This window comes from Balaenoptera physalus, assembly GCF_965194825.1.
Source record: "Balaenoptera physalus genome assembly, chromosome: 4".
NCBI classification, from domain to species: Eukaryota; Metazoa; Chordata; class Mammalia; order Artiodactyla; family Balaenopteridae; genus Balaenoptera; species Balaenoptera physalus.
In genome coordinates, this window is record NC_138891.1 from 73,794,857 (window position 1) to 73,820,677 (window position 25,821).

General features: G+C 55.9%; 1 protein-coding gene across 2 annotated transcripts; it reads left to right on the top strand.

Annotated features, from left to right (window-relative positions):
* On the top strand, positions 1 to 25,755 carry MELTF (melanotransferrin). 2 transcript variants are annotated; one of them, XM_082458633.1, is made up of 16 exons: positions 1 to 202; positions 1,982 to 2,136; positions 3,254 to 3,353; positions 5,575 to 5,757; positions 7,718 to 7,874; positions 9,023 to 9,090; positions 11,786 to 11,973; positions 12,698 to 12,878; positions 13,578 to 13,729; positions 16,239 to 16,335; positions 17,309 to 17,503; positions 18,429 to 18,609; positions 18,709 to 18,776; positions 20,562 to 20,749; positions 22,889 to 23,087; positions 23,528 to 25,755. In XM_082458633.1, exons 1-16 carry the CDS (start codon positions 154 to 156, stop codon positions 23,608 to 23,610), a joined length of 2,244 nt encoding a protein of 747 aa, XP_082314759.1. In that variant the 5' UTR covers positions 1 to 153; the 3' UTR covers positions 23,611 to 25,755. The 2 variants fall into 2 exon arrangements, with proteins under 2 accessions (XP_082314759.1, XP_082314760.1); XM_082458634.1 differs by having other exon boundaries at positions 3 to 202; positions 18,453 to 18,609.
* The last annotated feature ends 66 nt before the right edge of the window (positions 25,756 to 25,821 follow it).

Genomic DNA, 25,821 nt, shown 5'->3' on the forward strand with positions numbered 1-25,821 from the left:
ACCGCCAAGGCACACCCCGGCCGCACTTAAGGAGCTGAAGGCCAGTGCCAGGGAAGAAGGAGGAAGAAAGCTCCGGCTGCTGTTGACCCACTTGGACCCACACCTAGACAAAACCCGCGCCAAACCCAGCCCCAGCTAGCTCTAGACTGCGCCATGCGGGGCCCCAGCGTGGCTCTGTGGCTCATCCTGGCTCTGCGCACTGGTGAGACCCCGCCGCCCGGCCCTGGGAGTAGGAGCTGGGCCGGGGGTCCTGGAGTTCTCCAGACACACACACCCACCCACCCACCCACCCAGGAGGGTCCCGCGGGCTGGAAAAAGTGTCCTGAACCTTTGTCTCCCAGGAAAGGGGGGAGGCTAGAGAGGCGCGAGGCGCGAAGAAGGACGGGGGAGGGAACGAGCACTGACCGGGGCAGACCAGGATGTCTGGAGGGCTTCTTGGAGGAAGGAGAGGCGCGGGCAGAGGCGTGGAGTGGAGAGCCCTGGAGTGTCGGGGTTGGGGGGAGGTCCGGAGGGTGAATGCTCTTGATGGGCGAGGAAGCCCAAGGAGGGTTTGGGAGCCAGAACGGCTCTACTTCTTCTGAGCCCCCGTGGGGAGGGAGGCGGGAGAAGATTCGGAGGGATTGGAGGGGAGGAGGAGAGAGATACTGCCCGGGAGACGGCTCCAGGGCGCCCTGCATGGATAGGGGGTGGGAGGCGCAGACCGGGACTCCTCGCGTCAGCACGGGCCGCTCCCAAGGGAGTCACGGTCCCGGACGCTGAGACGTGAGGCCGGACCTCCGGGAGCGGCTCGCGGGGGCCGCGGGCGGAGGCTGCTGGAAGGATGGCTTCAAGCCACCGCTCTGCCCTCGTCAGTACGACAAATGGACCTGCCACCCCGGTCCGGGCCCGGCAGTTGCTAGGCCTACCAGGGTGCAGCCTTGGAGCACTAGAGAGGGCGAGGGCACCTCCACATTCCAGGGGGCCACCCGGAGCTGGGGGAGGCGGAGGGGGCCAAAGGGAGGCTGTGGAGGAACCGGCAGTCTTGACCCTTGGGGTGGGGATGGAAAGCACAGGCTGCCTTGAGAGGGTCCCTGGCGGGTGGAAATGGACCCAAAGCCTCAGGTTTCCCAGGAGCACAGGCATGCCTAGCAGGGCTGGCTGGGAGGGTGAGTGGTGGAGGAGCTCGGGTCTGCAAAGGCAGCAACCTCAGGGAGCTGGGCACCACTTCTGCTGGGTCCCCAGGATCCCCAGATCACGGGACCCAAGAGGGTCCCCATCAGGAGGAGGGGCCTAAGAGGACCTTGTGTCCTGGCTCTACAGAGGTTTACTTACAACGCAGAAGGTGGTTTCCTCATCTGCTTTCTCAGATGACAAAACAGGCTCAGAGAGGTCAAATAGGTTACCTGAAGTCACCAGCTGGAGGAGCAGGAAATTGAACCCAACCTGCTGACTCCTCAGCCTCCCCTTGTCAGGGGCCTGGCACTGTGCCCACAGAGGGTAGGTCTGCAGGGGGCATAATCACAGATGCTCCAAAGGGTGCAAGGCTCCTCAAGGGCAGCCACAACCTCTTCCCAGTCTCATGTCCCAGTTCATGAGGAGGGCCCAGGGACACCACTGGGTGAGAGAACCCAGTCCAGCACCCTCTTGCTGGAGACACACAGGCCCAAGAGGGGCAGGAAACAGCCAGTGCTCCTTCCACCCACCAGGCTGTGCTCCAGGCCAGGGAGGGGTGGGCGGGGGAAGCCCAGCTGCTACCTAGGGAAACCCTCCCTGGCCTATGCAAAGGGCCCGGCTCTGAGCTGCGCTGGGCAAGTGCGGGGAGTGCGTGGCCCACGCACAGCTTTGCCAGTGAGCCCGGCCCCCTCCCAGCCTGTGACGCCTCTTTGTGCCCCAGTACCCCACAGTGAGAGGGCAGGGCTGCTGCATAGGACTGGCTATACGTGCTGACGGGACACATGGGCTGGGGCTGCTGGAGCCGGGCCTCATTGTCCCCCATCCCCAGCACTCGGAGGGATGGAGGTGCGATGGTGCACCATCTCAGACCCGGAGCAGCAGAAGTGCAGTGACATGAGCAAGGCCTTCCAGCAAGCCAGCATCCAGCCCTCCCTCCTGTGCGTCCAGGGCACCTCAGCTGACCACTGCCTCCAGCTCATCACGGTGAGTCCTCTCCCTTCCGCTCTGCACAGACGAGAGGGCTCTGACTCAGGAGGGAGCGCACAATGGCCTCATTCACCGGGAAAGGCTCCGGAGTCCTCCCCACCGCCAGGGCCGGTGGATAGGATCTCCTGAGTTTCCCCGGCAACAAGGGCCAGCTTGTTTCCTGCCCAGGCCCTGGGAGGCCCAGGGAGGGCCCTGCTCAGGGCGCCGGTGGGGAAAGGTGTCTGAGAGGCAGAGTTTCCTTGCACAGAGCCCCTCTACATGGGGGACATGACCCGCCCCACCCAGGGGAGCCCAGACAGCAGACCCCCTCCGTGGCCCATGGCAGTTACTCACTCCTTGGAGTTTTCCAGAACTGGGCTTGTGTGTTTTCTGGGGCAGGAGGAACAGGGCCAGCAGTCCTGGGTGGGTGCATGGTGGGTCGGAGAGCTGTTCTGAGGGGCAGGAGATCTGCTAACTGGCACGGACTAAATTAAGAGGCAGGACTTCAGTACAGGACAAGGTGTGGAGAGAAGCACTGGGGGCAAACACAAGGGGACCCGGGTTTCCATTCCAGCTTAGCCCCTGGTGCGCCCCCAGAGCTAATCCTGTCACCATCCATGTGGCCAAGGGCTTGGGCCAGGCTCCACCGTGAGGGTGGAAACCAATTATGTTGAGCTATCATTTTACCCGTGGACCCCATTTGTGTTTTAAAACAAAAAGGAAACAATTGAAGCGGATATTTGTAGGATTCAATCTGCATCTTAGAGAGAAAACCCGAGAAACAGGTTAGTAGCAGAGGCAGGGAGTTTAGAAACAAGAAAGTGAGGGAGACTCACTTCTCACTACTTTTCATTTTGTGCTATCTGATTTTTAACTATGTGTAGTCCTATAAAATTAATATTTTTTAAATAACATAATTATAAAAACAAGGTGAGCCCTTGGTCCTGGTCGGGGGAGACCCCTAGGCCCTGGCGGGAAGGGGCCTGAGAGGCTGAGCCAGGACAGGGCTCCCAGGCCAGTTGAAGAGGACCACGTGGACCTCCAGGGCTTTTCAAGGGGCCCTGGGCAGGTGTCCCTGAGCTCCTGGCTGAGTGCCCCGGGGGCCAGGCTGCACTGACCCACCTGTTCCCAGCAGGCCCGGGAAGCTGACGCCATCACTCTGGATGGAGGAGCCATTTACGAGGCGGGGAAGGAGCACGGCCTGAAGCCCGTGGTGGGCGAGGTGTATGATCAAGGTCAGAGGGCCAAGTGGGAGGGGGCTCGAAGGAGAGAGGAGGTCACCCAGCAGTATGTCCTTGCTGGGCCCGGCCCGACTCTGCAGCCCCCTAGCTGGTCAGTAGTCCTGTCCCCAGAGCCGGGGGTGCCAGAGACAAGAAGGGCTGACCTGAGTTTGTTCTTCCTCATGGGGAGCCCAGCAGCCCCCTAACCGTCACCCACAAGCTGTTACTGAGGGGCTACCCCATGCCTGGTGTAGTGCGGGGCATGATTGCCAGGTGAACGAGGCATCAGTGATGCCCAGCTCCCCGCACTCTCCAGTGCCCTGTCAGATGCAGCGTGGAGTGGGGATGTGGCCAGACAGGAGGTGGTGTCTAGGAGCTGCAGAGCCCAACAGACCAACAAGGAATCCCAGTTCTGCCCCTTCCTGTCATCTTGTGTGACCTTGAACAACTTCCACTTCCTTGACCATAAAATCAGGATAGAGGTCCCTGCCCTGTCACATGGATTAAATGAGCCAGTCTGTGTGCACCTGACATGTGGTGTGTGCTCAGAAATGTGCGTTTCTTTGCCCCAGCCCTGCACTCACACCAGACATGCCTCTGGCACAGCCTGCCCTTTGGATACCCACCCCTCGCTTCTACCTGTCCAGTGCCTAGCGTCTGCCACAGCCCAGCTCAGCTGTCACCTCCAAAGAGCTCCCCTGGGTCCTCTCACCCCTGCAAAGGGCTGCTCTTTCCTGCTTTCCAGAGCACTGACTCACTCTACAAGGTCCTTTCCCCTCTGTTTTTTTTGTCCTCACCACAGCGAGTCCCCTGAGGCAAGCCTGGTCTTCATCCTTGTATACCCCTGGTGCCTGGTACCCAGCACGGGGCCTCGCTTGGTCACCTGTTGAATTGATGACTGTCAGATGACACAGGACACAGTCCAACCCTGCAAACCAGCCAGGCTTTCCACTCAATGGCCAGAAACAGCCCTGCCTCGTGGGCCACAAACACAGCTCTTCCTTTTTAATCAATTCAGCACATTCATTGAGCACCTACTACATGCCAGTCATGAGCATAGAGTAGTAAGCAAGAGAACCCATTCCTGCCCTCAAATAGCAAGAGTCACATAGTAAATAAACACCAAAAACTGTAGTTACAAATGTGCTGGGTGCTGTGAAGGAAGTAAAGGCCATGAGGGAGAAGATAAGGGCTGTGGAAGACCGGCTAAAATAGAGCAGACAGGAGGGCTTCTCTGGAGAGGTGACATTAAAGTTGCACTCTGAAAAGTGTCCCAAGTAGAAAAGAGCTTGGTGATCTCAAGAAACTAGAAGGAGAGTGGGGAGTTAGAGAGTGGGACCAGACAGGCAGCTTAGGTTGACAGGGGCCAGGCTCAGGGGTGCAAGAAATAACACCGGCTTGGTTTTCTAGAACTCAGCTTCGTTATGATCATGGGCATCTGACCACCCCCGGGCAGTCGTGTACATGTCTGTGTGTGATGGATGCCCTCTGGTCATCAGCCCCATAGAGGAGTCATCCCTGTCTTGTCTGAATGGCCTCTTCCAGGCAACCTCTGGCCCAGGGGAATCTTCCGCAAGGCTGTAGACCCTCGCCCACCCGCATGCACCCCATTCGGGTCTTGAGTGATTTGGGGCCAAATCGTTCGTGTTTCTCTGCTTCTCTGTGTGTGAGTGAGTGTCTGTGTGTCTGTCTCTCTCTGTCTCTACCCCTTCATCCCTGGCCCAGCACTGAGAAATCACTTTTTCTAATCTGAGGGAAGTCCCTGCCCTGCTCCCTCTGCTTCTCCCAACCACCCTTCTTCCCATAACGTGATACCATTCCCTCACATCCTCTAAGTTCTCCTAAGGGGCTAGACTTCTGGAAAACGAAAGACTTGCAGGCTGCTTCTGCTTTTGGTCTGGCTACAGAGCTCCCTTGATGTGTGCAAATGTAGACCCGGCTGAGTGCCAGCTGGCTCGGGCAGGACAAGGGGGAAATGAATGAATGAATTAACATCTCAAGATAATAGCTACCGCAGAGGCTGGAGGGGGCGGGGTCTTGTGATACAACACGTGGATTGCACCCACTTGCTCTCTTGGTACTAGAATGCCATGCACGCACGCACGTGCACATCCACATACGTGCACGCGTACACACATGCATCCGTGCACACACCCGCACCCTCCTCCCGCAGCCTTCCCAGGCAGGGTCCCAGCCTCCTTCCCACCCTCACTCCTCTCCTCTCCCCTCCTCCTAGAGGTCGGTACCTCCTATTATGCCGTGGCTGTGGTGAAGAGGGGCTCCCACGTGACCATCAACACCCTGAAAGGCGTGACGTCCTGCCACACGGGCATCAACCGGACGGTGGGCTGGAACGTGCCTGTGGGCTACCTGGTGGAGAGTGGCCGCCTCTCGGTGATGGGCTGCGACGTGCTCAAAGGTGAGGGCTGGCCGCCAGCGGCTTCTCCCGCAGGGGCTCTGCGTTTCCCCTCGTGGGACAGCCTCCCTCCGGGCTCACCTTCACAGCCGCCTCCCCTGGGCCTCCCCGGACCCCTCGTCGATGGCATCACTCCCTCCTGTCCGCTGGCTGGCCTGGTGTTGGCCCCACTTACATTTCCGCCTGGTTGGCTCCTCCAGGCACTCAACCCTCACTCACTCCTCCCGGGGCCACGGCACAGCCAAGCACAGGGCCTGCAGGCCCACCCCGCGGGAGGCGGCGAATCGCCCGGGAGCACCTCTCCCCTGGTGTAGATGTGGTCGCCCTTGCCACGAATGTGTCCTTAGCTTGACGGGGTCAGAAGCCGTGTTCTTTCAGGACCCAAACAAGCTGCAGACTTGCGCCCAGAAAGCTCACAAGTGGCTCATCAGAGACCCACCACTGATTCTCAGGTGGTGAGAATAGGGCCATCCTGCAAGCAGCGTGTGCCCCGTGAAAGTAGAGCGAGGGCAGGAGGTGCTGAGGGGACCTGGCTGGGAGCCCAGAGCCCTGGTTCTGGTGACCTGGACCCTGTGAGGATGCAGGTCACCTTTTCCTGGACTCCTGCTGGCCACCCAGCTGCGTCAGTCTGAGGTGGCCCCTGACACATGACCACCACCTCCTCAAACTGCCCTCTTGGGACCACACCACCCCTTGAGGAGAGTTTCAGGCGTCCCCAGACCCCTTGTTCCTCAGTGTGCTGCTTCCTGGTTTGCTCTGCACATAGGCGAGCACCTCGTCTCTCAGAGCCCAGACTTCGCTGTGGGTACATGTGAGTTTACACCCTGGCTCAGCGTGACCTGCCCTCAGAAGGATTACTCCACACACTGAACTTCAGTTTCCTCACCTGTAAAATGGGGAAATTAACACTTACTCCAATGCTGTGGCGTTGGGAGGACTGGGATAATCTACACAACATCTTTGCAGAATGCACGGCACAGGGGCTGTGCTCACTGCAGGGAGCTGACGTTATTATGAGCTCAGCTTCCGTCCCTCCCGGTCACTGCGGTGCACACACACGTGCATGCATGCACACATGCACACATGCACAAACCCACACACGTGTGCACACGTGCATGCATACGCGGGCACGCCCATCCATGCAGGCACAGACCCACACACTACACACCGGCATGCTGCCCCCACCTGCACACACACATACACGTGGATACTCTACCCCCACACAGCACCACGCACAAGGGCCTGGAAGCCATGTCCTCTCAGACGGCGCCCAGCTGTGGGAGGTTTACCAGTCATTTGGCACATTTATTAAATATCCACTCCCCTGCGAGGATGCAGAAAGACCAAGAAAGGAACCTGCCCTGGAAGAGCTTGGCTTAGCCGAGCACAGTGCAACTGGCTCACCCTACGTGGCACTAGGGGGTCCTTGGCGCAGGATAAATATTTGCCAGGAGGGTGGACTCGGGGCCTGGGCGCTGGCAAGGGCCCCAGAATCCTGCAGATCCTGAATTCGTCCCCAGCCAGGCCTCCTTCTCTGCTGTTTCCCTCCCCTCCCTGTGTTTTGAGAAGTGTAGTCTATCAAATTAATTATACTCTTTAAGTAATCATTTACTTCCCTACTTTCACTGATTACACGTAACTCCTTCTGAAGTGAAACCCTCAGTGAGAACACTATCTGGCTGATGGTTGTCCTGTGTGGCCGTTTGGGGGTAAGCGTTTTATCCCTGAGCCATTTTTAAATAACAGCAGTCACTCTCCGACGCCCACACTTTTGTGGCCCCCGTCTGGGAACCACTGAGCAGATCCAGCGCTCCAGTTTCGCTCAGACTGAAGCCTGGGGAGTCCAGCTGGGTCCCTGGGGAGCCCAGCCCTCCTGACTCCAACCCGAGTGGCCTGAGCGCTCCCTGGAGGATGGGGCGGGGTCTGATGCTGTGTGACCGACCCCTCTGTCTCTTTCCCACAGCTGTCAGCGACTATTTTGGGGGCAGCTGCGTCCCCGGGGCAGGAAAGACCAGTTACTCAGAGTCCCTCTGTCGACTCTGCCGGGGCAACACCGCCGGGGAAGGGGTGTGTGACAAGAGCCCCCTGGAGAGATACTACGACTACAGCGGGGCCTTCCGGTGAGAGGGGCTGGGACGGGGCCACAAGCGCAGGGGAAAAACACCTCGGCACAGGGAGGGCCCCTGGGGGAGTGGCGATGTCAGCTGCCTCTCATCAAAGCACCCTTTATATAGTCCATGTGCCTGGTTAGTTTAAAAACCTCAAACTGGTATATGCCAGGCGGGATTTGCTCATAAAATCAATATGTTTGGTATATTTAGAGAAGTAAGGGCTCAGAGAGAAGAAAATGTCCAAAACAGCCTTTGGCTGCTCCCAGGTCCCCGTTCTGGTGTCTGAGACCTGGAGGGAGGATGCTGGAGTTGGGGAGCATGGGGGGGACCCCCGAGGCCTGACGCTCAGGGCTGGCCTCTCTCTGCCCCTGTTCAGGTTGGCACTTTAGAGCAGCCCTCCATGGAGACAAGAGAGTCTCTAACTGCTTGTGGTGCCCTTCCATCTGTCCCCAAAGGAGGAAACACTCGATGGGGGCTGGCATGGGAGTCTCCCAGGTCCCTCTGACTGCCCTGGCCACAGTGTTTCCACCTGGAACCCGAGAGCCTGCTGGGCCCCCATGCCCCAGGGTGTTATAAGGGAAATGCAGTTTGGGGCACAGAGAGAAAAACAGTTCTTGGTCCTCTAAGCCAGAGACTCTCGCCCACCCCATCTCTCCTGGTGTCATCCCCCCAGTCCAGTCCCTGCTCGTCTGCTGGCTGTAGGGACCCAGGCAGCCCCTTTGCCTACTAGGCCCTGACCTGCCTCCCTCACTGGGCAGTGACAGATAGAGGATCCACGAAGTCCTGGCCCCTTCCACTCAGGGTTTTTGGTATGACCTCAGGGGTCATCTTCAACACATCCTGAGTGTTAAGGCTGCTGATCAAGCAGCTGCCATATGAGCACCCACTCCTTTCAGGCCCCAAGCTCAGCTGTAGAGGATCTATACGGATTATAAAGGATCTCTCCCTACGGGAGCCACTTTCTCATCCCCACTTTACAGGCGATAGAGGCTAGGAGGGCTCCACCACTTGCCAAAACCACACGGCCAACAAACTGGGGAACTGGAACCCAGAACAGCATGACTGCGAAACCCGTGCCCTCTGTGACCCCACCCCCCATGGCCCAGGCCAGACCTCCCGAGGTGGAGGATGGCAGCTCATTGATTCCACCTGCGCAGGTGCCTGGCAGAAGGGGCCGGGGACGTGGCCTTTGTGAAGCACAGCACGGTGCTGGAGAACACAGACGGTGAGTGGATGGGCTGCCCCCGGCAGCAGATCTCAGGCCCCATAACCCTCCCTGACAGAAAGAAAGAGGTGGGGCTCACCGATGGAGCTCAGCTGCTCTGTGGGCAAGGGGACCGGGTGAGCGGCTCTGCCCCGCTCTGATACGTTTCTGGCCTTGGGTTCCATTTCCGTGTGAAGATTCTGCTTTTGAAGAACGAAAGTTTGCAAACCTCTGCACTAGCTGTCATCTACTGTCCCTTCCAGCCTTCGGTCCTTTTCCTGAAGAAGCCATCCCTTATCCCTGGACGAGGACTTATTAAAGATGGGTTGGTGTTAGGTGTTGATCCATTATACCGTTGTCATTTTAAAATTTTTAGATTTTGAAATAATTGAGCTTTAGAAAAGTTGCAAGAATAATTCAAAGAACCCCCATTTATTCTTTATCTAGATTCCAGCTTTAAGCATTTGCCACATGGAATTGATCATTCTTTCTGTACGTGTGTGCGTCTTTCCGAACCATTTGAGAATATGTTTGCCCACATCACACCCTTTAATACTTTAGTACATGTTTCCTAAGAACAAGGTGATGTGGACCTCACCACAGCGCAGTTATCAAATTCAAGAAATGTAACATCAACACAATATTTAAGCTACAGTCCACGTTCTAGATTCACTAATTGTCCCAATTCTGTCCTTCGTAGCAATTTTTTCAGGCCAGGGCCTGATCTTTGATCACACATGGTATTTAGCTTTTAGGTTGCTTTAGTTTCCTTTAACTTCGAACAGTTTCTCAATCTTTGTTTTTAGTGACATTGACATTTTTGAAGAGTCAGGCCAGTTATTTTATAGAATGTACCCTAATTTGGATTTGCCTAAGAATCTTCTAGGTTTTTTTTAATTGACGTATAATTTACATACAGTAAAATGCACCCTTTTTGAAGTACTGTTCTATGAGTTTTGCCAAAAACATACTGTTGTATAACCACCACCACAATCAAGATAGTGACTGTGGCAGACCTTTCACCCCAAAAGTTCCTTCATACCCCTTTCTGGTCAATCCCTTCCAACCTCCTCCCTGATGCCCACCAGTCAGACTTTTGTCTCTACACTTTTGCCTGTTCCATAATGTCTAATCATTTTTTTTTTAAAGAATCATTATCTCTTTTTTTTTGTTAATCTTTCCTTTTAAATCAGAAGGTCCATCATATAGTCTGACATTCATGAAGGCAAACAACATGAACCAGATTTGAGAAAAAACTGATCTGAAAAAGGAAACATAGGATTGTCTTCAGAGCAGGACGATCCTATGATGAGTCAAGCAAACGAGAATTTGGAAGATGGAGAAAGAATTAGGGGTGTATTGGGTTAAACCCATCTCTTTTAAAATGTTGATGATAGTCTAAGGAAACCTAAGGAAGTAATTTTTTAAAGAGTTGTCTTCAGGCAAAAAGGCTGGTAAGAGCAAAAGAGTGGAATTGACATAAATGTGCAAAGTAGTGAAGTAATATGGTTTTAATTGTCCCTAGTGAAGAAAAACAGGAGTGGCAGATCGAAATATCTAAATGATGCATTTGTCTCGAGGGAAGGCCAAATGATCCCTTGGAGCTCTACTGCAAAGGTTTTGCAGCAGTTTATAAATAGAGGAAAGTTGGGGAGTGGAGAGAGAATGACACTGAGTAATTGTTGAGAGTGCTATAAATTATCATGCAGTCATTAAAAATGACCTTTATGGACTTTTCCAAACTATTACTCTCTTGGTTTTCTGGTTTATTTTTAAATAGTGAATAGAGTGTTCATGATCCCACAAATTATCTTTTTCCCTCCTATTTTCTAGCAGAGGTTTATCCTCCTCATTTTAAAATTTAAAAGTCATTAAAATATTGTTATGTAGGGCCATCTGTGGTATATCTTATTGCATGAGTTACAATCCTTGAAATTCGTCTTCTTAATATTCCTATTTGGTGTTGATATTCACTCTTATAAATGAGTTTTATGGAAAGCTTCCAGTAAAAATATTTTTAAATAAGTAGGATGCAAAATTGCCTATCATGTATGTCCTTAACCATATTTAAAATAGTTAGAAAACAGAATAGAAAAAAAGGACATGGAGGAAAAAGACCAAAATATTAATAGCTGGAGTTGTGACTGAAGCTTTGGGAATTTACCCTCTTCTCTCTGGGCCACGATTCTGGTGAATTCTGTCGGGGTTTGTTTCCACCATGGCCCCCGCGTCCCCTGCCCTCTGCTCAGGGCTAAATTTAGTGCCAGACGGCAGTGGTGAACTCCTGACACACTCCTCTCTCTCATCCTAAGCTTCTCTTACTTTCTTACTCTTTTTACCTTTAATGAGCAGTTCTGTTTATATATATTGTGTTATTGTCAGAGATCTCAAATCCATTTTATTACTAGAAATTGGTGACAAATAAAAAATGTAAGTAAATAGACACAGTCTACAGAGACACCTGGTTTTGTACGGTGCAGCCACCAAGCTCCTCTTCATTCTGAGTTCTGGTCTCACCTCCTGGTGTGGTTCTGGGTTCTCACTTCTTGGTGTGGTTCTGGTTCTCACCTCCCGTAAGGGTTTCTTTTCACTGTGGGCCTGTGGCCATGAAACCCTAAGCTCTCCCCAGGCTCCCTCTCGAGGGTCCTGCCTGATGTCCCCACCAAGCCCCACCCAGGACAGGAGTTGGCTCACCACAGGATTCCCATCTTCCCAGGGAAAACCCTGCCCTCCTGGGGCCAGACGCTGCTGTCACAGAACTTCGAGCTGCTGTGCCGGGATGGCAGCCGGGCTGATGTCACTGAATGGAGGCGATGCCACCTGGCTCGGGTGCCTGCTCATGCCGTGGTGGTCCGAGCCGACACAGATGGGGGTCTCATCTTCCGGCTGCTCAACGAAGGCCAGGTGAGTTCAGGGCACCCCACACAGCTTCTCAGGGTGATGCTGGACCTTCTCGTCTCTCACCGGGGTTGGAGCTCAGAGCCATCCTGGGGCTGGGCCAGCCAGACTAGGAGGGGCAGGACCCAGAGGCCCTCCCCTGGGACAGACCCCAGCTGGGGAGCCAGACCTCTGTGGCCTTCAACCTCAGGCCAACTCAGAGTGAAGAAGGGACCAACTGTGCCAGCTGGCAGTGAGGAGGGCTGGCCAGAGTGGGGAGACCAGGGGACTCAGGCACCCCTCAGAGAAAGCTCCTGGTACTTGTGGCGCTTAAAACCAAAATCAGAACATATAAGCAAATAAACTAAATGTCAAAGTATACCATTCATTAAATGTGGTGAATAATGTTTTGCTGAAGCCGCTGCTTACAAGAGCAGCCAGTTTCTGCCCGTGGGCCACACCAGCTTTAGTTAGTTTTGCTCATCCATACCACCGATGCTCAGCCCCACTGCTTGTGCTGAGTACCATCGCACACCTGGGCCACGAGCCACGTGTTCAACCGGCTGAGTATGAGAAGGCAGAATGCACCGGGGGGAGCACAGGGGAAGGAGGGAGGCAGAGCCTCACCTGGTCCTCAGAGTGGGCGCCTGGCCTGAGAGCCCAGGAAGAAGGAAATGGTGGCTGAACTGGGAGGAAAGGATTTGCCCCTGCAGCTCCTCACCAGCCCACACCCCAACCCCTTGACACACAGCGCCTGTTCAGCCATGAGGGCAGCAGCTTCCAGATGTTCAGCTCTGAGGCCTACGGCCAGAAGAACCTGCTGTTCAAAGACTCCACCTCCGAGCTGGTGCCCATCGCCACGCAGACCTACGAGGCATGGCTGGGCCGCGAGTACCTGCATGCCATGAAGGGTCTCCTCTGTGACCCCAACCGTAAGTCCAGCTGTCTCTTCTCCCGCCGGCCCTCGCCTCACCGCAGGTGTGGCCAGGCCTTCTGGAGAGGTGGCCAAAGGAGGACACTCACCCCAGAAGGTGTGTGTGTCTCTTGGCCTCGATGGGAACCTGTTGCTTCCACCTTCCTGCCTCTGGGGGTAGGGGAAGAAGACTGGAGTCGCATGGCCTGCTGTACCCTGGAAACCCCACCTGTTCCAGGGGGTGGGGTCCAGACCCGAAGGGTCTCCTTGCCCCTCCATACGGAATGTGTCAAGTCCTGTCATTCTCCCTCCACCGTGCCTCACTCCTCCTCACCACATGGCCACAGCCCTGGCTCTGGCACTCTCTCTCTCCTGGACCCTTAAAGTAGTCTACAAATGGCTTTTGCATCTATCCCCCCCCACCCCACCCCGCGTATCCACCACCTACAGCCAGGGAGATGGTATGCCAGGCCTGAGTTGTATACACGACAGCCATGATCTACCTCGAGCGTCCTCACAGCCCCTTGAAAGAGGTTTGGTGGTCCCCTTTCTGGGTAAGGAAACAGGATCAGGTGGTGAAATAACTTACCCCTGGTAGCTAACCAGGGAAAGAGCCAGAATTTCCCTTGGGTGTGGCTCCAGGCTCCTCCTGCTGAGGGCCAGCCCCGAGGCAGGCCAGCGTGACCACACGCCCACGCCCACGCCCACGCCCACACAGGGCTGCCCCACTACCTGCGTTGGTGCGTGCTGTCCACGCCCGAGATCCAGAAGTGCGGAGACATGGCTGTGGCCTTCAGCCGGCAGAGGCTCAAGCCGGAGATCCAGTGTGTGTCCGCCGCGTCCCCCCAGCGCTGCATGGAACAGATCCAGGTGGGAGCCGTGTCCAGAGGGGCAGAGCGGGCCAGGTGGGCGGGCAGGGGCAGTGCCTGGGATGGTCGGTCCTTCCCGGCCCTCCCTCTGTCCCACCTGGTCTGGAGGACACAGGGCAGCCTGGGGAGGAGAAGAAAGTCTCCCGTGACAACGCCACAGAGGAGGGGGAAGAGGAAGTGGCCGCAGGAAACAGCCACCCCACCCGGGGGGGCGGGGCAGAGGGGGCTCCCCCGCACTGAGCAAGTGGGCAGGGGGCAGAAGGACCGTGAGACTGGCTCAGCTTGGTGCTAATGACCCTGTGGCCTTGGGCAAGCCCCTTCCCCTTTCTGAGTCTCAGTTTCCCCTTGTGCACAATACGGGGCGGCCTTGGCTCATCATTTATTAAACTGCAAGCCAGTCAGAAATACATTTTCCATCAATCACAGTCTAGTACACAGAAACTGTTCTTTCAGATATAAACATGTAAAAACATGTATTCGCTATAGAGAGATATGAAGCCAAACAGTACTTCCCTTTACTAAGTACAATGTGCGCTGATAGTCTCTGGGGTAGTCTAGCCTAGTCTTTTTTTTTTTAAGCTTGTCATGGCCCATTAAATTGACTAAGCCTTCGTTAATATGCCTGCCACCTGTAGTTAAAAGCACAGGCCATGTCTCTGAAAGCCCATTCAGCCCTGTCCTGCTTCGCTTCTCTGACTGGAGACTGAGACCAGGAGTGGGAGACGCGCCCGAGGCCCTGCAGTCAGGGATGAAGTCCTACGGGGTTCTCCTCCACCCCTGGGTTCCTGGACTCGTTTCCTCCTGCTTTTCAAGAGCTACTAGGTGGGGCCTGATGGTGAGGAGCCCTTTTCAAGGTGGTCCCCAAGTGCAGGCCAAGTCACAGCCCCTCAGGTGTGTCCACCCTGCCCCAGCCAGGCAGCACATGGCTTGAGAAGAGACGAGTGGGCAGGAAGGACAGGGGCCCGGGATCGTGACGCTAACAGTCTCATAAGCACGCACTTCCTATGTACCTCGCACTGTGCTAAGCCTTCGTGTGGATTTCCTCAGTTAATCCTCACAACGACACTGTGGGGTGGATATGATTACTATCGTACGTGGAGACTGGGGCTGGGAGAGGCTGAGGAAGTAACTTGCCCCAGGTCACCAAGCTCAAGGGTGGGGGAGCCCCTATCCCCAGGGGTTGACGAGAGCTAGATGTGGCACCGAGGGAGGGGAACCCAGCGGGGATCGAGGAAAGGGGACTTAGCGGTGGGGACTCTTTTCCTAACCCTGGGCAGACTGTCCTGTGGAGGAGAGGCTGTTCCAGGGGCACCAGAGCAGGGAGAGATGCAGGGAGATGCAACTGTCTCCAGGCACAATCCTTCTCTCCACCTGAGCTCAAAGAGGGCCAAGGGGCTGCGCAGGGGCCTGTGGGGAGAGGAGTAGATTTGGGGGGTCCCTGAGAACCCCAGCCAAAGGCTCAGAGATCCTCAGTTCTAACTTCTAAGGTTCTCAGAGGTGATGTCCAGTGTAGCTCTAACACCCATTTCCTGTCTGACCACAGTGATGCAGGCAAGGAAGGGTCAGCTGGCCCAACCCCTGGGCTGTGGGTTAGGGTCTGGATTCCTCCCGGAACCACACCACTGTGGACAAGGCCTGGGTGGGAGCAAAAGGGGTCCCCCAGAGAGGCACCCTCCAGGCTCAAAACATCAATGCCACTGCCCGTTATTCCATCGTCATAACCTCATGCCTCTGGCCCTGAACAGCGTCGGGCACCTTCCTGGGGTGCCGGTGTCCCCTCTGTCCCCGGGGCCCAGCTTCTTCCCTTGGGGTATGGCTTAATTATCAGTTAACCTCTTGGCAGGGTCTGAGGAGCCAGCTGTCCAGAGACTTCAGAAGGGACACGCGGGGTGGGGTGCAGGTGACCTGGAGGGCTCTAGAGGTTTCCGAGGGAGGAGGGTCCTAGGCCCCTCCTGCTGGCTTCTGAGGCAGGGCTCCATCCCTCAACCCTGGAGCCTCCTCCCACAGACCCTGAGACTGCCGTCTTTTCAGACCTGGCTCCTTCATCCATTCACATACGCATCTGAGAAATATGTATTGCATTCGTGCTGTGTGCCAGCGCTTGGCCAGGTGCTGGGGATGCAGTACAGTGCCCCAGGTCTCTGAGGCAGGCAAGCCGTGGGGAGACCCACACCGAGCATGAGAGCAGGCATTGTGCTAGGTTCTGCTCAGAACAGGGCCTGGCAACAGGAGACCCTCAGAAAACACTTGCTGAAACATTGAAAGACACCCATGAATGGGAATGCTGGTGGTGGTTTGTTTCAGGCCTCTGGTCCTCCAAACACCTCTCTTGCCTGCCCATCTTCACAAGGAGAGGAAGGGGCAGATAGGGCAAGATGGGGTTCCCAGGGGAAGGGAGCCTGAGGCCAAAGTCCCCGAGAGACCCAGCCTTGGCACCTCTGTCAGATCCTGACACCCAGAGCTGTGCTGGGGCCCACTCTAGCCTGGCCACTCTTTCTGTCCCCCTGTAGGCTGGGCAAATCGACGCTGTGACACTGAAGGGCCAGGACATTTACACAGCGGGGAAGAGATACGGCCTGGTTCCAGCAGCCGGGGAGCACTATGCCCGTGAGTGCAGGTGCCAGCCACCTGGCCTCGGCTGGGAGGTGGTTGATATTTTTATATTTATAAAAACGACTCATCAGAGCCTTTCTCCCCGGGCCAGTTGCTGTCTATCACAGGCAAGCCACTCTGGCCCCGGGCACAGTGTGCCCAGCCAGTCACTGGAAGTCTGGCAGGCTTTGGAGAACTTTCTGTAAAAGGTCAGAGAGTAAGCACTTCAGGCTCTGCAGACCACATACAGACTCTGCTGCATGTTCCTCTTCTTCTTCTTTTTTCTTTTTAACAACCCTTTAAAAATATAAAAATTATTTTTAACTTGCAACTCAGGCTGTACAAAAACAGGCTGAGTAATTTGCCAAGCCCTGAACTAGAAAGCCTCCTTGGCCTCTTCCGTCCAGACCGTATGGCTCACGGAAGGTGGCCCTGGGACCCTCCTTCCTGTCGGCTCATGAACACCTTCCCAGTAGCCTGGGCCAGGGCCCAGGTGCTCTGTGCTGAGATCTAGTGACCTCAGGTCTCCTCCACTTGGACGTGAAAACTCTCTCATCTTAGGGAAAGCGCTTCTGCATCAGCTATGCCTCCACCTTTCTCCCAGGGGGTGAGAAACATACCACCTGAGTGTAAGGAAAGAAACAAATTCCTCTGGGTGAAGACTGTTGGAGGGTGCACAGAATGCTGAAAAGTGGAGCCCCACAGGCTGCTTCTCAGCAGTGAGGGGACACGCAGGGGTCCCTTTGCTGGATGTGCGCCTTGAACACCCACACGGCCCTTGGCCTGGGCGCTCCTGAGCCCAGGCAGCCAAGGCCTAGTACCAGCGGGTAGAGGCGTGTGGGGCCAGGACCACTGCTCTGAGGTCAAGAGTGGCAAGAGGGAACGGATTTGAGGGAAGAAGCACCCCGTTGGGATCCGGCCCTGAATCTTGCTCAGCCGAGGCCACTAAGCATTAGATGAGGGGCCTCACTGGTGTCCCCTCCCCCAGCGGAGGACAGGAGCAACTCGTACTTCGCGGTGGCCGTGGTGAAGCGGAACAGCTCCTATGCCTTCACCCTGGACGAGCTGCGGGGCAAGCGCTCCTGCCACCCAGGCTTCGGCAGCCCTGCAGGCTGGGACATCCCCGTGGGCGCCCTTGTGCAGAGGGACTTCATCCGGCCCAGGGACTGCGACGTCCTCACAGGTACCATCCTCTATAGACACACAGATGTGCAAGCTCTTCTTTGAGGTTGGCTGGCGTCAGGGCCAGCTCTGAGGGCTGGGGTCCTCTCCCAGCAGGACCCCACAGAAGGCAGCCCCAGAGAGATTTCCTCTTCCTCCTTGACATGCCCCTTGCTCTTGGGAAGGCTGGGGAATATTCTTGGCTACGCTTGACACAGTCAGGGGTGTCTGGTTCTGTCGAAGGTGCCAGTGCCCCTGCCCACTTACTCGCTCAGAGTGGAACAGTTCCAGTGGGCGTGGGGAGCAGGGCGAGTGCACTGGCCCTGGGCCTGGCTGTACCACCACCCAGTCATGGGCTGTCCCCCTGGGCATCTGGGGGACCTTGCTGGAAAGTGGCCAGCCATCTGTATAAGAGCTGAAGAAGACACGTTTACCAGGCACCCACCATATGCCATAGGCAGGGCCCTCCCTGGGTGTTAAATCATGCACATTCCTGGTGAAGGGAAGGCAGGAGGAAGCTGGCTGCACACACACCTCTGTCCTGGCTGGCACCTCCGAGGAAAAAAACACATTTTTTTTCTAACCCCCCACACAAGCACATGTCAGGTGTTAGAACTGGCTGCTCCCACTCCTAGACAGCTGCGCGGTTGCTCTGACTGGAACAGAAGAGTTTACGAGGTAGCGAGCTCCCCGTCACTGAGGGAGTTCAAGGGAAGGCTGGGCGGCCACTTACCAGGGGTTGTCAGTGGGGGTTCCTGTATCTAGACAACGTCTGCAATGCCCCCGTCCCTGTGATCCTCCCAGGAGGAGACACGCCACTCTGAGCTGGGTGGGCACTGGAGCGGATGGGTGGCCTGGAGCCACGGGGCAGGCCAGTGGGCAGATCTGTGCGGGGAGCAGCCCACCCCTGTCCCCCCTGGCCGCCCTTTCTGCTGCCGGCCCCTCAGCACAGCCCTTCCCCTCTGCCCCAGCGGTGAGTGAGTTCTTCAGCGCCAGCTGTGTGCCCGTGAACAACCCCAAGCACTACCCATCCTCGCTGTGCACACTCTGTGTGGGAGACGAGCAAGGCCGCAACAAGTGTGTGGGAAACAGCCAGGAGAGGTACTACGGCTACAGTGGCGCCTTCAGGTACCTGGCGGGCCGGGAGGGGTGTGGGGAGGCGGTCCTGGGGCCAGGCACAGGGGTGGGACCTTCTGCCGACACCTGTCTTGGCTTCTTGTGTGGCAGGTGCCTGGTTGAGAATGCAGGGGACGTTGCCTTCGTTAAGCACACGACTGTCTTTGACAACACGAATGGTATGTGATGGTGCTGGGACACGGCAGGGCCAGATTCTGGCGGGGCTGTTCCCCATCTCCAGCAGAATCCAGGAGCTAGATGGTGCTGGGACTGTGGGCCAAGTGGCAGCCGGGAAAGACTGAGTCTAGAAGGCTCTGCCCCTTGGGGATCCCAGGAGCCCCAAAGGCCGAGCTGTAAGAACAGACCTCAGGCCACGTATCCAAATGCACAGGTCACATGACTGTCTTTATTTGTCTGGAATCCAAATCCCCATTCCAGTGAAATGGTAGAAACTCAATCAATTTGGAGAGAACCCCTTCTGGGGTGTTTATGTGGCACCCAGGTGTGTGGGTAGGGGTGGCAGGGGCCTCTCTCCCCAGGGTTATCAGTTCACATCAGCATCTGGTGTTTGGTCCTGAGCAGGCCAATGCCATGCGCAGGGGAATCACTCTGCAGCCCCCAAGCCGTGTGAGGCAGGGCACACACCCATTCACATCATACAGGTGGTTTCTTTCTCTGGAGTCACCTTCCTGGGCTCCACCCGGGAAGAAGAGCCCAGGAACTCCTCCAGGACCCCTAAGCCCCCACCTGAGGTCCTATCGGGGTGCAGGCCCTTGACCGTGCATCACTCCCCTGCCCCATCCTGTTCTCCCTCCTCAGGGAATCTATCCATTTTGAAGACTGAAAGCTGTTTCCCTTCACCACTGTATTGTTTGCATTTTCTATATACCCTGCCTACACCCCAGGCTTTGAAACCCCAAACACTGGAGGTTAAGTCTTCTCCACTCTGTCCTAACACATCTCTTCCCACGAACTCAGGGCAGAAAGGCAGAAGGCCCGAAGGGGAGGAGGACATTGGCCAAGGGAAAGCAAGACACGCAGGGAAAAAACATCAGTCAGTATTTCAAAACTCAGATCCCACCCTGCCTCTGAAAGTCACTAAGCTGTAGACCAGTTGCCCCAACAGAGCTGGAAGGGTTCCAGGCCCTGTTGCCATACCCCCCCTCCCCTGCCAACCTCCCACCAAGAACACTGGGGATCATCCCCGAGAAGAAGGGAACCGCGTGCTCCTGCAGGAGCTGTGAGCCCTGCCTGGTCCCAGCCTGTGCCCTCTGGGGTCCTGGGCTGAGGGCCGGGGAGGAGGCGGGGCCCTTCCGAGGTTCACCTGCAGTGAGGTGACCACCTCCCAGGGCCACTCAAATTCTTTTATCTCTGCTTGTGAGCCCACCTGGAGTTCCTCCTGGAAATACAGGAAGACATGAAAACAATGTGATTCCTAAGAGTAGTGTTTGTCAGGAAGCCTTCGGACCAACCACCTGCATCAGAATTACTGGGTTGCTAGTTTAAAATGCAGATTCCTGGGCCCCATTCTAGACCGACCTGATGAGATTCTTTGCAAGGAGGGGCCTTTGAAACTGCATCTTACAGATCCATACTTGATGTTATACCTCTTCTGGCTTGAGAACTTCAGCTCTTAGGGGAGGAGCCCATCCCACCCTGAGACCTGTAACACACAGATGGAGTTCTTTGCCGGGGAGTGATTAAGAGCCTCAGTTTCTCCACCTGTAAAATGGGAGTGATCATACAGTGCAGAGTTACATAGTGCAGACTCCCTATTCCCTACGAATAACCTTATTAGCCCAGCTGGGTTCTCTCACCCTGGTAATAGAGCAGAGCAATTGAAGAATGGAGAGGGCTAGGGAGCTGGCCAGATATCACCACCCTTCCCCAGCCAAGGATTTGGGGATCCCCGAGGAGAGCAGCCTCTCTCTATTCCTCTCCCTGCCTCTGCTCCATCCCCTCAGGCCACAATTCTGAGCCCTGGGCTGCTGAGCTCATGTCGGAGGACTACGAGCTGCTGTGTCCCAATGGGGCCCGGGCCGAGGTGACCCAGTTCGCAGCCTGCAACCTGGCACAGATACCGTCCCATGCCGTCATGGTCCGGCCGGACACCAACATCTTCACTGTGTATGGACTGCTGGACAAGGCCCAGGTGAGCCAGGGCAGGGGCTGCCTCACTGGGAGGAGGGTGACAGAGGGGAGCCAAGCCCCCGGGTCGCCTCAGTCTACCTGGAGCAGACTTCAGGAGAAACTGAGGAAGCCTGAGGGAAATTCTGTGATGTTCACTTAGCCGAAGCCATCCCTCCAACCACTGTGCCCTCTGTCACCTACATCATTAATTTTCCCTTCTCAGCCGGACCATTCTCACCAACATACAAACCTGCTGTTATTTCTACCATCTCGTAAAAACAAATGAACCCTCTTTTGGCCTCACATCCCCTTGTAGCCGTAATCCCACTCCCTTTTACAGCAAAACTCCTTCAAAGAGCCATCTCTACTCTGGAGTCATCGATTCCTCCTCTCCTGGTCTCTCTTAAGGATGGAGACTACTCTGGAGAGTCCCCACCTCTCCAGGGCCCTGAAACTGCCCTGGTCAAGGTCGCAGTGACCCATGTTGCTAAATAGAGCGGCTGTGTCTCAGTCTGCCTCTCCCTGACCTCTCAGCAGCATTGGCTGCAGTTCCCTCTTCCTGAAGTTCACCTCCTTCCTGGACGAAGTTCCCCCCCTTGGTTCCCAGGGCCCCACGCTTGCCTGGCTCTCCTCCTACCTCTCTGGCCTCTCCTCCCAGTCTCCTTTGCTGGTTCTTCCTCGTTTCCCTGGCTGGTAACCACCGGAGTGCCCCAGGGTTCAATCCTAAGCCCTCTTCTCTGTCGGCACCTACACCCATATTGATCTCGTCCAGCCACAGGTCATTAACTACAGTCTATATACTGATGACTCCTAAGTGTACATCCTCAGCCCTGCTTCAGTCCCACCCTTTAATCTCAAACTTGCATCTTTAACAGCTACCTACTTGACATTTCAATTTCTAACAGGCATCTTGAGCTGAACAAATCAAAGTTGGACTCCCCTTTTTCCCTCCGTCTTCCCCACTTCAGTGAATAGCAGCTTCAGCCTTTCCATTTCCTCAGGGGTCAGCTCAGACTCCTGTCTTCCTCTCACACTCTACTTCCAGTGCATCAGCAAATCCTATTGGCCTAAAAACAAATACCTAAAATTTGAACCCAGGCTGTCTGACAGCAGGGCCCCTGGTTCCCAACCTCCCCCTCTACGCACCCCCGACCTGACATAGGCTGAAACTGACCTCCTTTCCCTCCACCCATAAGCGCCACAGACTCGCAGAGCCAGCTGGCTCTCCAGGCCAGTTCGTAACCTTTGAAATGATGTTTGCTCTCATCTTCCCCACAGGGTCCCTCTGTCCCAGGAGTTCTTGACTATGGGTCCCTGGGCTTCCCCACGGGTCCCCAAACCCTCTGAAGTGATATGGGGGAGGAGCCGTGTGTAGATGTGCCCTTTTCTGGGGAGAAGGCTGAGAGCTTTCATCACATCCTCAAGGGGATCCGTGGGTCCCCCCAGAAAGATCAATAACCACCTTACTCTTTCTTTCCCCCTTGATTGGTATTTAAAAGCTGACATAAGCATTCGTCCATGTTCTCCTGATGTCCTGTATGTATTCATAATTTCTCACATCCCTTCTGGCCGCTTTAGTGACTCTCTGAGGGCGGGAGCCATAGCACACTCACCCCGAGGACCCCCAGCAAGGGAAGACAACAGCTGCTGCAAGAATCTCTTGGGTGCTAGGAGGGTGGGTTAGTAAAGGATATTTAACTCACCTAGTACCTTCTTAGTACTAGTGACAGAACAAAGGGCTCTCTTATGAAATCATTTGGGTTTGGGGTAAAGGACACCCATCAGATAGAGTGAGGAAGCCTGGTAGAAGAGGTTGAGGGGTGCTGAGCAGGTTTAGCAAACCCCTCGGTGATCTCAACCACATCATCTCTCATTTCTGGGTCCTTCTGCGTGTAAGGCTCAGGCTTCAGTTCTGTATCCAAGAGCTGGTTTGGTGTGATGTTTCTGAATGGCTGTCTTACTGTGGCAGCTATGGTCATCTCTTCCTCCAAATCTGCTTTGGTAACAGAGGTCAATGAGTTGTCAAGCTTATGATTTCCAAGCGGAGTCTTGGCACCTGACTTTCCTTGCTCCTTGGTGTATAAAGCAGTCAGTGGCAAGTGATAACCCGGGTGACCATTTGTGAGCCCAGATGCAAAGCAGGTCTGCTGTGTGCTTCCAGGACCTGTTTGGAGATGACCACAATAAGAATGGGTTCAAAATGTTCGACTCCTCCAACTATCATGGCCAAGACCTGCTTTTCAAGGATGCCACCCTCCGGGCAGTACCTGTGGGAGAGAAAACTACTTACCGTGACTGGCTAGGCCCCGACTACATGGCGGCTCTGGAAGGGATGCTGTCTCAGCAGTGCTCAGGCACAGGTAGGGCGCGACAGGCGGGTTCACACCCCACGGAGGAAGAGTGGGCACACTCCCCGGGCATCTTTCTAAGCCTTTCACCCAAAACCTTGAGTGAACTGAAGGGCACTCTGGGTCTTTGCAGACGATCAAGGTGAAGTGTCCTGGGAGGGTCTGAAACACTGGCTGTGGAACCCAGACAGACCTGGATGATGATTAGAAATGCTAGAAATAGTCACCCGAAGAGGATTCGGGCAACGGCATAAATATACATGTAGTATAATTGTGAAAGAAATGAATATGTAAAGAAACCAGGGGAAAGAGAAATTGTAATAGGGTAGCCAGAGGGAGCCTGAGGTGAGTTTAGTGCCCGAAACTATGCTGCATCTAGTCCTGCACACGAGTGCCAGCGGGCCACAAGCGCGGCACTCGGAGGCCTTAACCGCCTGTGTTTAATCCCTCAGCGATCGTTGCCTCCAGTGTCTCCCTGCTCCTGCAGCTGCTCCCGCTGGCCCTCACGGCCAGCCTCCTCCAGCCCTGCCTCTGAAGCTGCTCTGGGCAAGCCTCGCCCTCCCTTGGAAACCTATTCAGAAATCTCCCTAGATAAGGCTGTTCTCCTCAGTAAATCCAGTTAACACTGCTCAGAGGGAAACGTGTGCCGGGAGAGGAAGCGTGAGAAACCACAGAGCTCCCCAGGGCTGCGATTCCAACACTGAAGCTTCTGTGATCGCTCCAGAGCGGGAAAAAGAGGGATGTTACAGCAAAGCCCCCCAGCTGGACTGAGCAGGTCTCTCCCTCCTGCTGGAACCCAGCCGCTGCCTCCCCGGCGCCGCCTGTCCCTCCGCTACCTGAGGTGGTGCGCTGGCCCACCTCCCAGTCACGTCCCACCCACAGGCTGGTACAGCCGCTGCCCTGCAGATCTGCAGGCTCCCACCACACAGATCCTCACCAGCCTTGGCTTTGGAAGAGACTGGTTGCCAGGGAAACAGGCTGAACCCGAGCTTCCCACACCGCCCTCTCTGCTGGAGCTTGCCCTGCTGAGCCGCCCAGGGGGCCTGCTGAGATGACAGGCCTGCTGGCCCCTCCCTGACAGTTCCCACCTCCCCCTCTGGAGGAGGGACACCACAGCCAGCACCTCCCGTCAGCCCCCGCTCCGTCTGTCCTCTGGACTCCCCATGCCAGCCTCCCCCCCAGGATGCTGTGTCTGTTCACCAAGGCATCACCAGATGAGGCTGGAGCCGGACCCCCCGAGGAGGCGGAGCTGCTGGGCACACGCAGCCCTTCGTCCTTGTCTTCTGCAGCTCGGCGTGGCCCAGACCACCGGACCCCTGACTGTGCTGGGCTGGGGAGGGCAGGGAGGCCAGGGCTGGACCCTAGGGGTGAAACCCTCAAGGGGTCCTAGGACAAAGGAAGTGCTTCTCAGTATTTTTACTAGGTGGGGGCTTGATGCAGGGTTGGGGGCCTAAAGTCTTGCCTAAATACCTGTCTGTGGTAAGGACAGCAGGCCTCAGAACCGGACGTGCTCTGTGTGCCCTGCCCTTTGGTGATTCAGCTGCACCCGGCTCTGTCCTGGGGCTAAGCCCAGTCAGCAGGAATCCCCGCTCCTGTGTTTGCTCCCCTTAGGCGGCATCTCAGATTATCCCCTCCTACCCCAGCGTGATGTCCACTGCTCTGGAGCTACTCCTGTAGCTCTAGCAGCGGTAGTTTCCTCCAGACTGAAGGGTTCAGCCTCTAGGGCGGCCCAGTAACCTCCAGGCCCTGGAGCAGCAGGTGGCCCAGGTCGCTAAGGCAGCACGAGGCCCTCTGAAGGGCCGGGAATGGGAAGATGCCGTTCTCTTTGTCAGAGGAGCTACAGGCCAAGTGAGGTGCTGCGAGGAGCTCCGTCTCCTCAGCTGTGAGCCCGGGGTCTCCTCGCCCAGCCGTGCACTGACTGGGCCCGAGGGCCACTCACTCCAAAGGAAGGGTCCCTCCTTCCCATCCCCTTCAAGTCAGTGGAGAGTGTCTGGAGCGGGTCTCCATGATCACCACGGTTGTCTGAGGAGCAAGAAAAAGTTTCCAGAACTGCCAGCTCTTACTCTGAACTCTGCTCCCTGAAAAAAGTAAGATGCAAGAGAAGAAACAGGAGCGAGCCACCCTCGTCAGCAGACGGGGAGCCGCGTGGGCCTGGAGCTATTTGCATCTCAGTCTGCGGGGGCTCTGGGGATGCTGATGACAGGCTGGGCTCCCAGCACTTCGCCGCCACCCGTGGGCGCTGGGATGGATCTCTTCCACCCTCAGCGGGGAGCGAGGCCGCCGGCAGTGTCCCGGCCGTGGTCACACGGTCCCGAGGAGTCCTGGCCCCCGCCCCACTGTGAGGAGCCAGGAGGAACCGGCTTCGGCTACCCAGTGTGTACCCTCTTCACTGGGGGAGCAAGTGATTCTTCTCTGACCTGATGATTGTTTGATTTTTGTTTTTTTTTAAGGGAGATCTGTGCAGTGAGAAGTGTATTTCTGTGTGGCCGCCCTGGGCCAGGGTGGTGCCCAGGGTGCAACCCTGTACTATGAGCCTGCCGAGGGTGTGCCCTGTGGGAGTCTGATTGTCAGGTGACAGCAGGGGGCCACCGCTGGGTTAATGCTAATGAAAGATGTTGGTTTGTTTTTTAAATAAAGCCAAACAGCCCTGCACATGCTGAGGCTTGGATTCTGATAGAAACCTGCTGCTGATGATTAGTTTTTTCCTCTTAGGTGGTCAGAGGCCTACGTGCCCCAGGCCATCCCC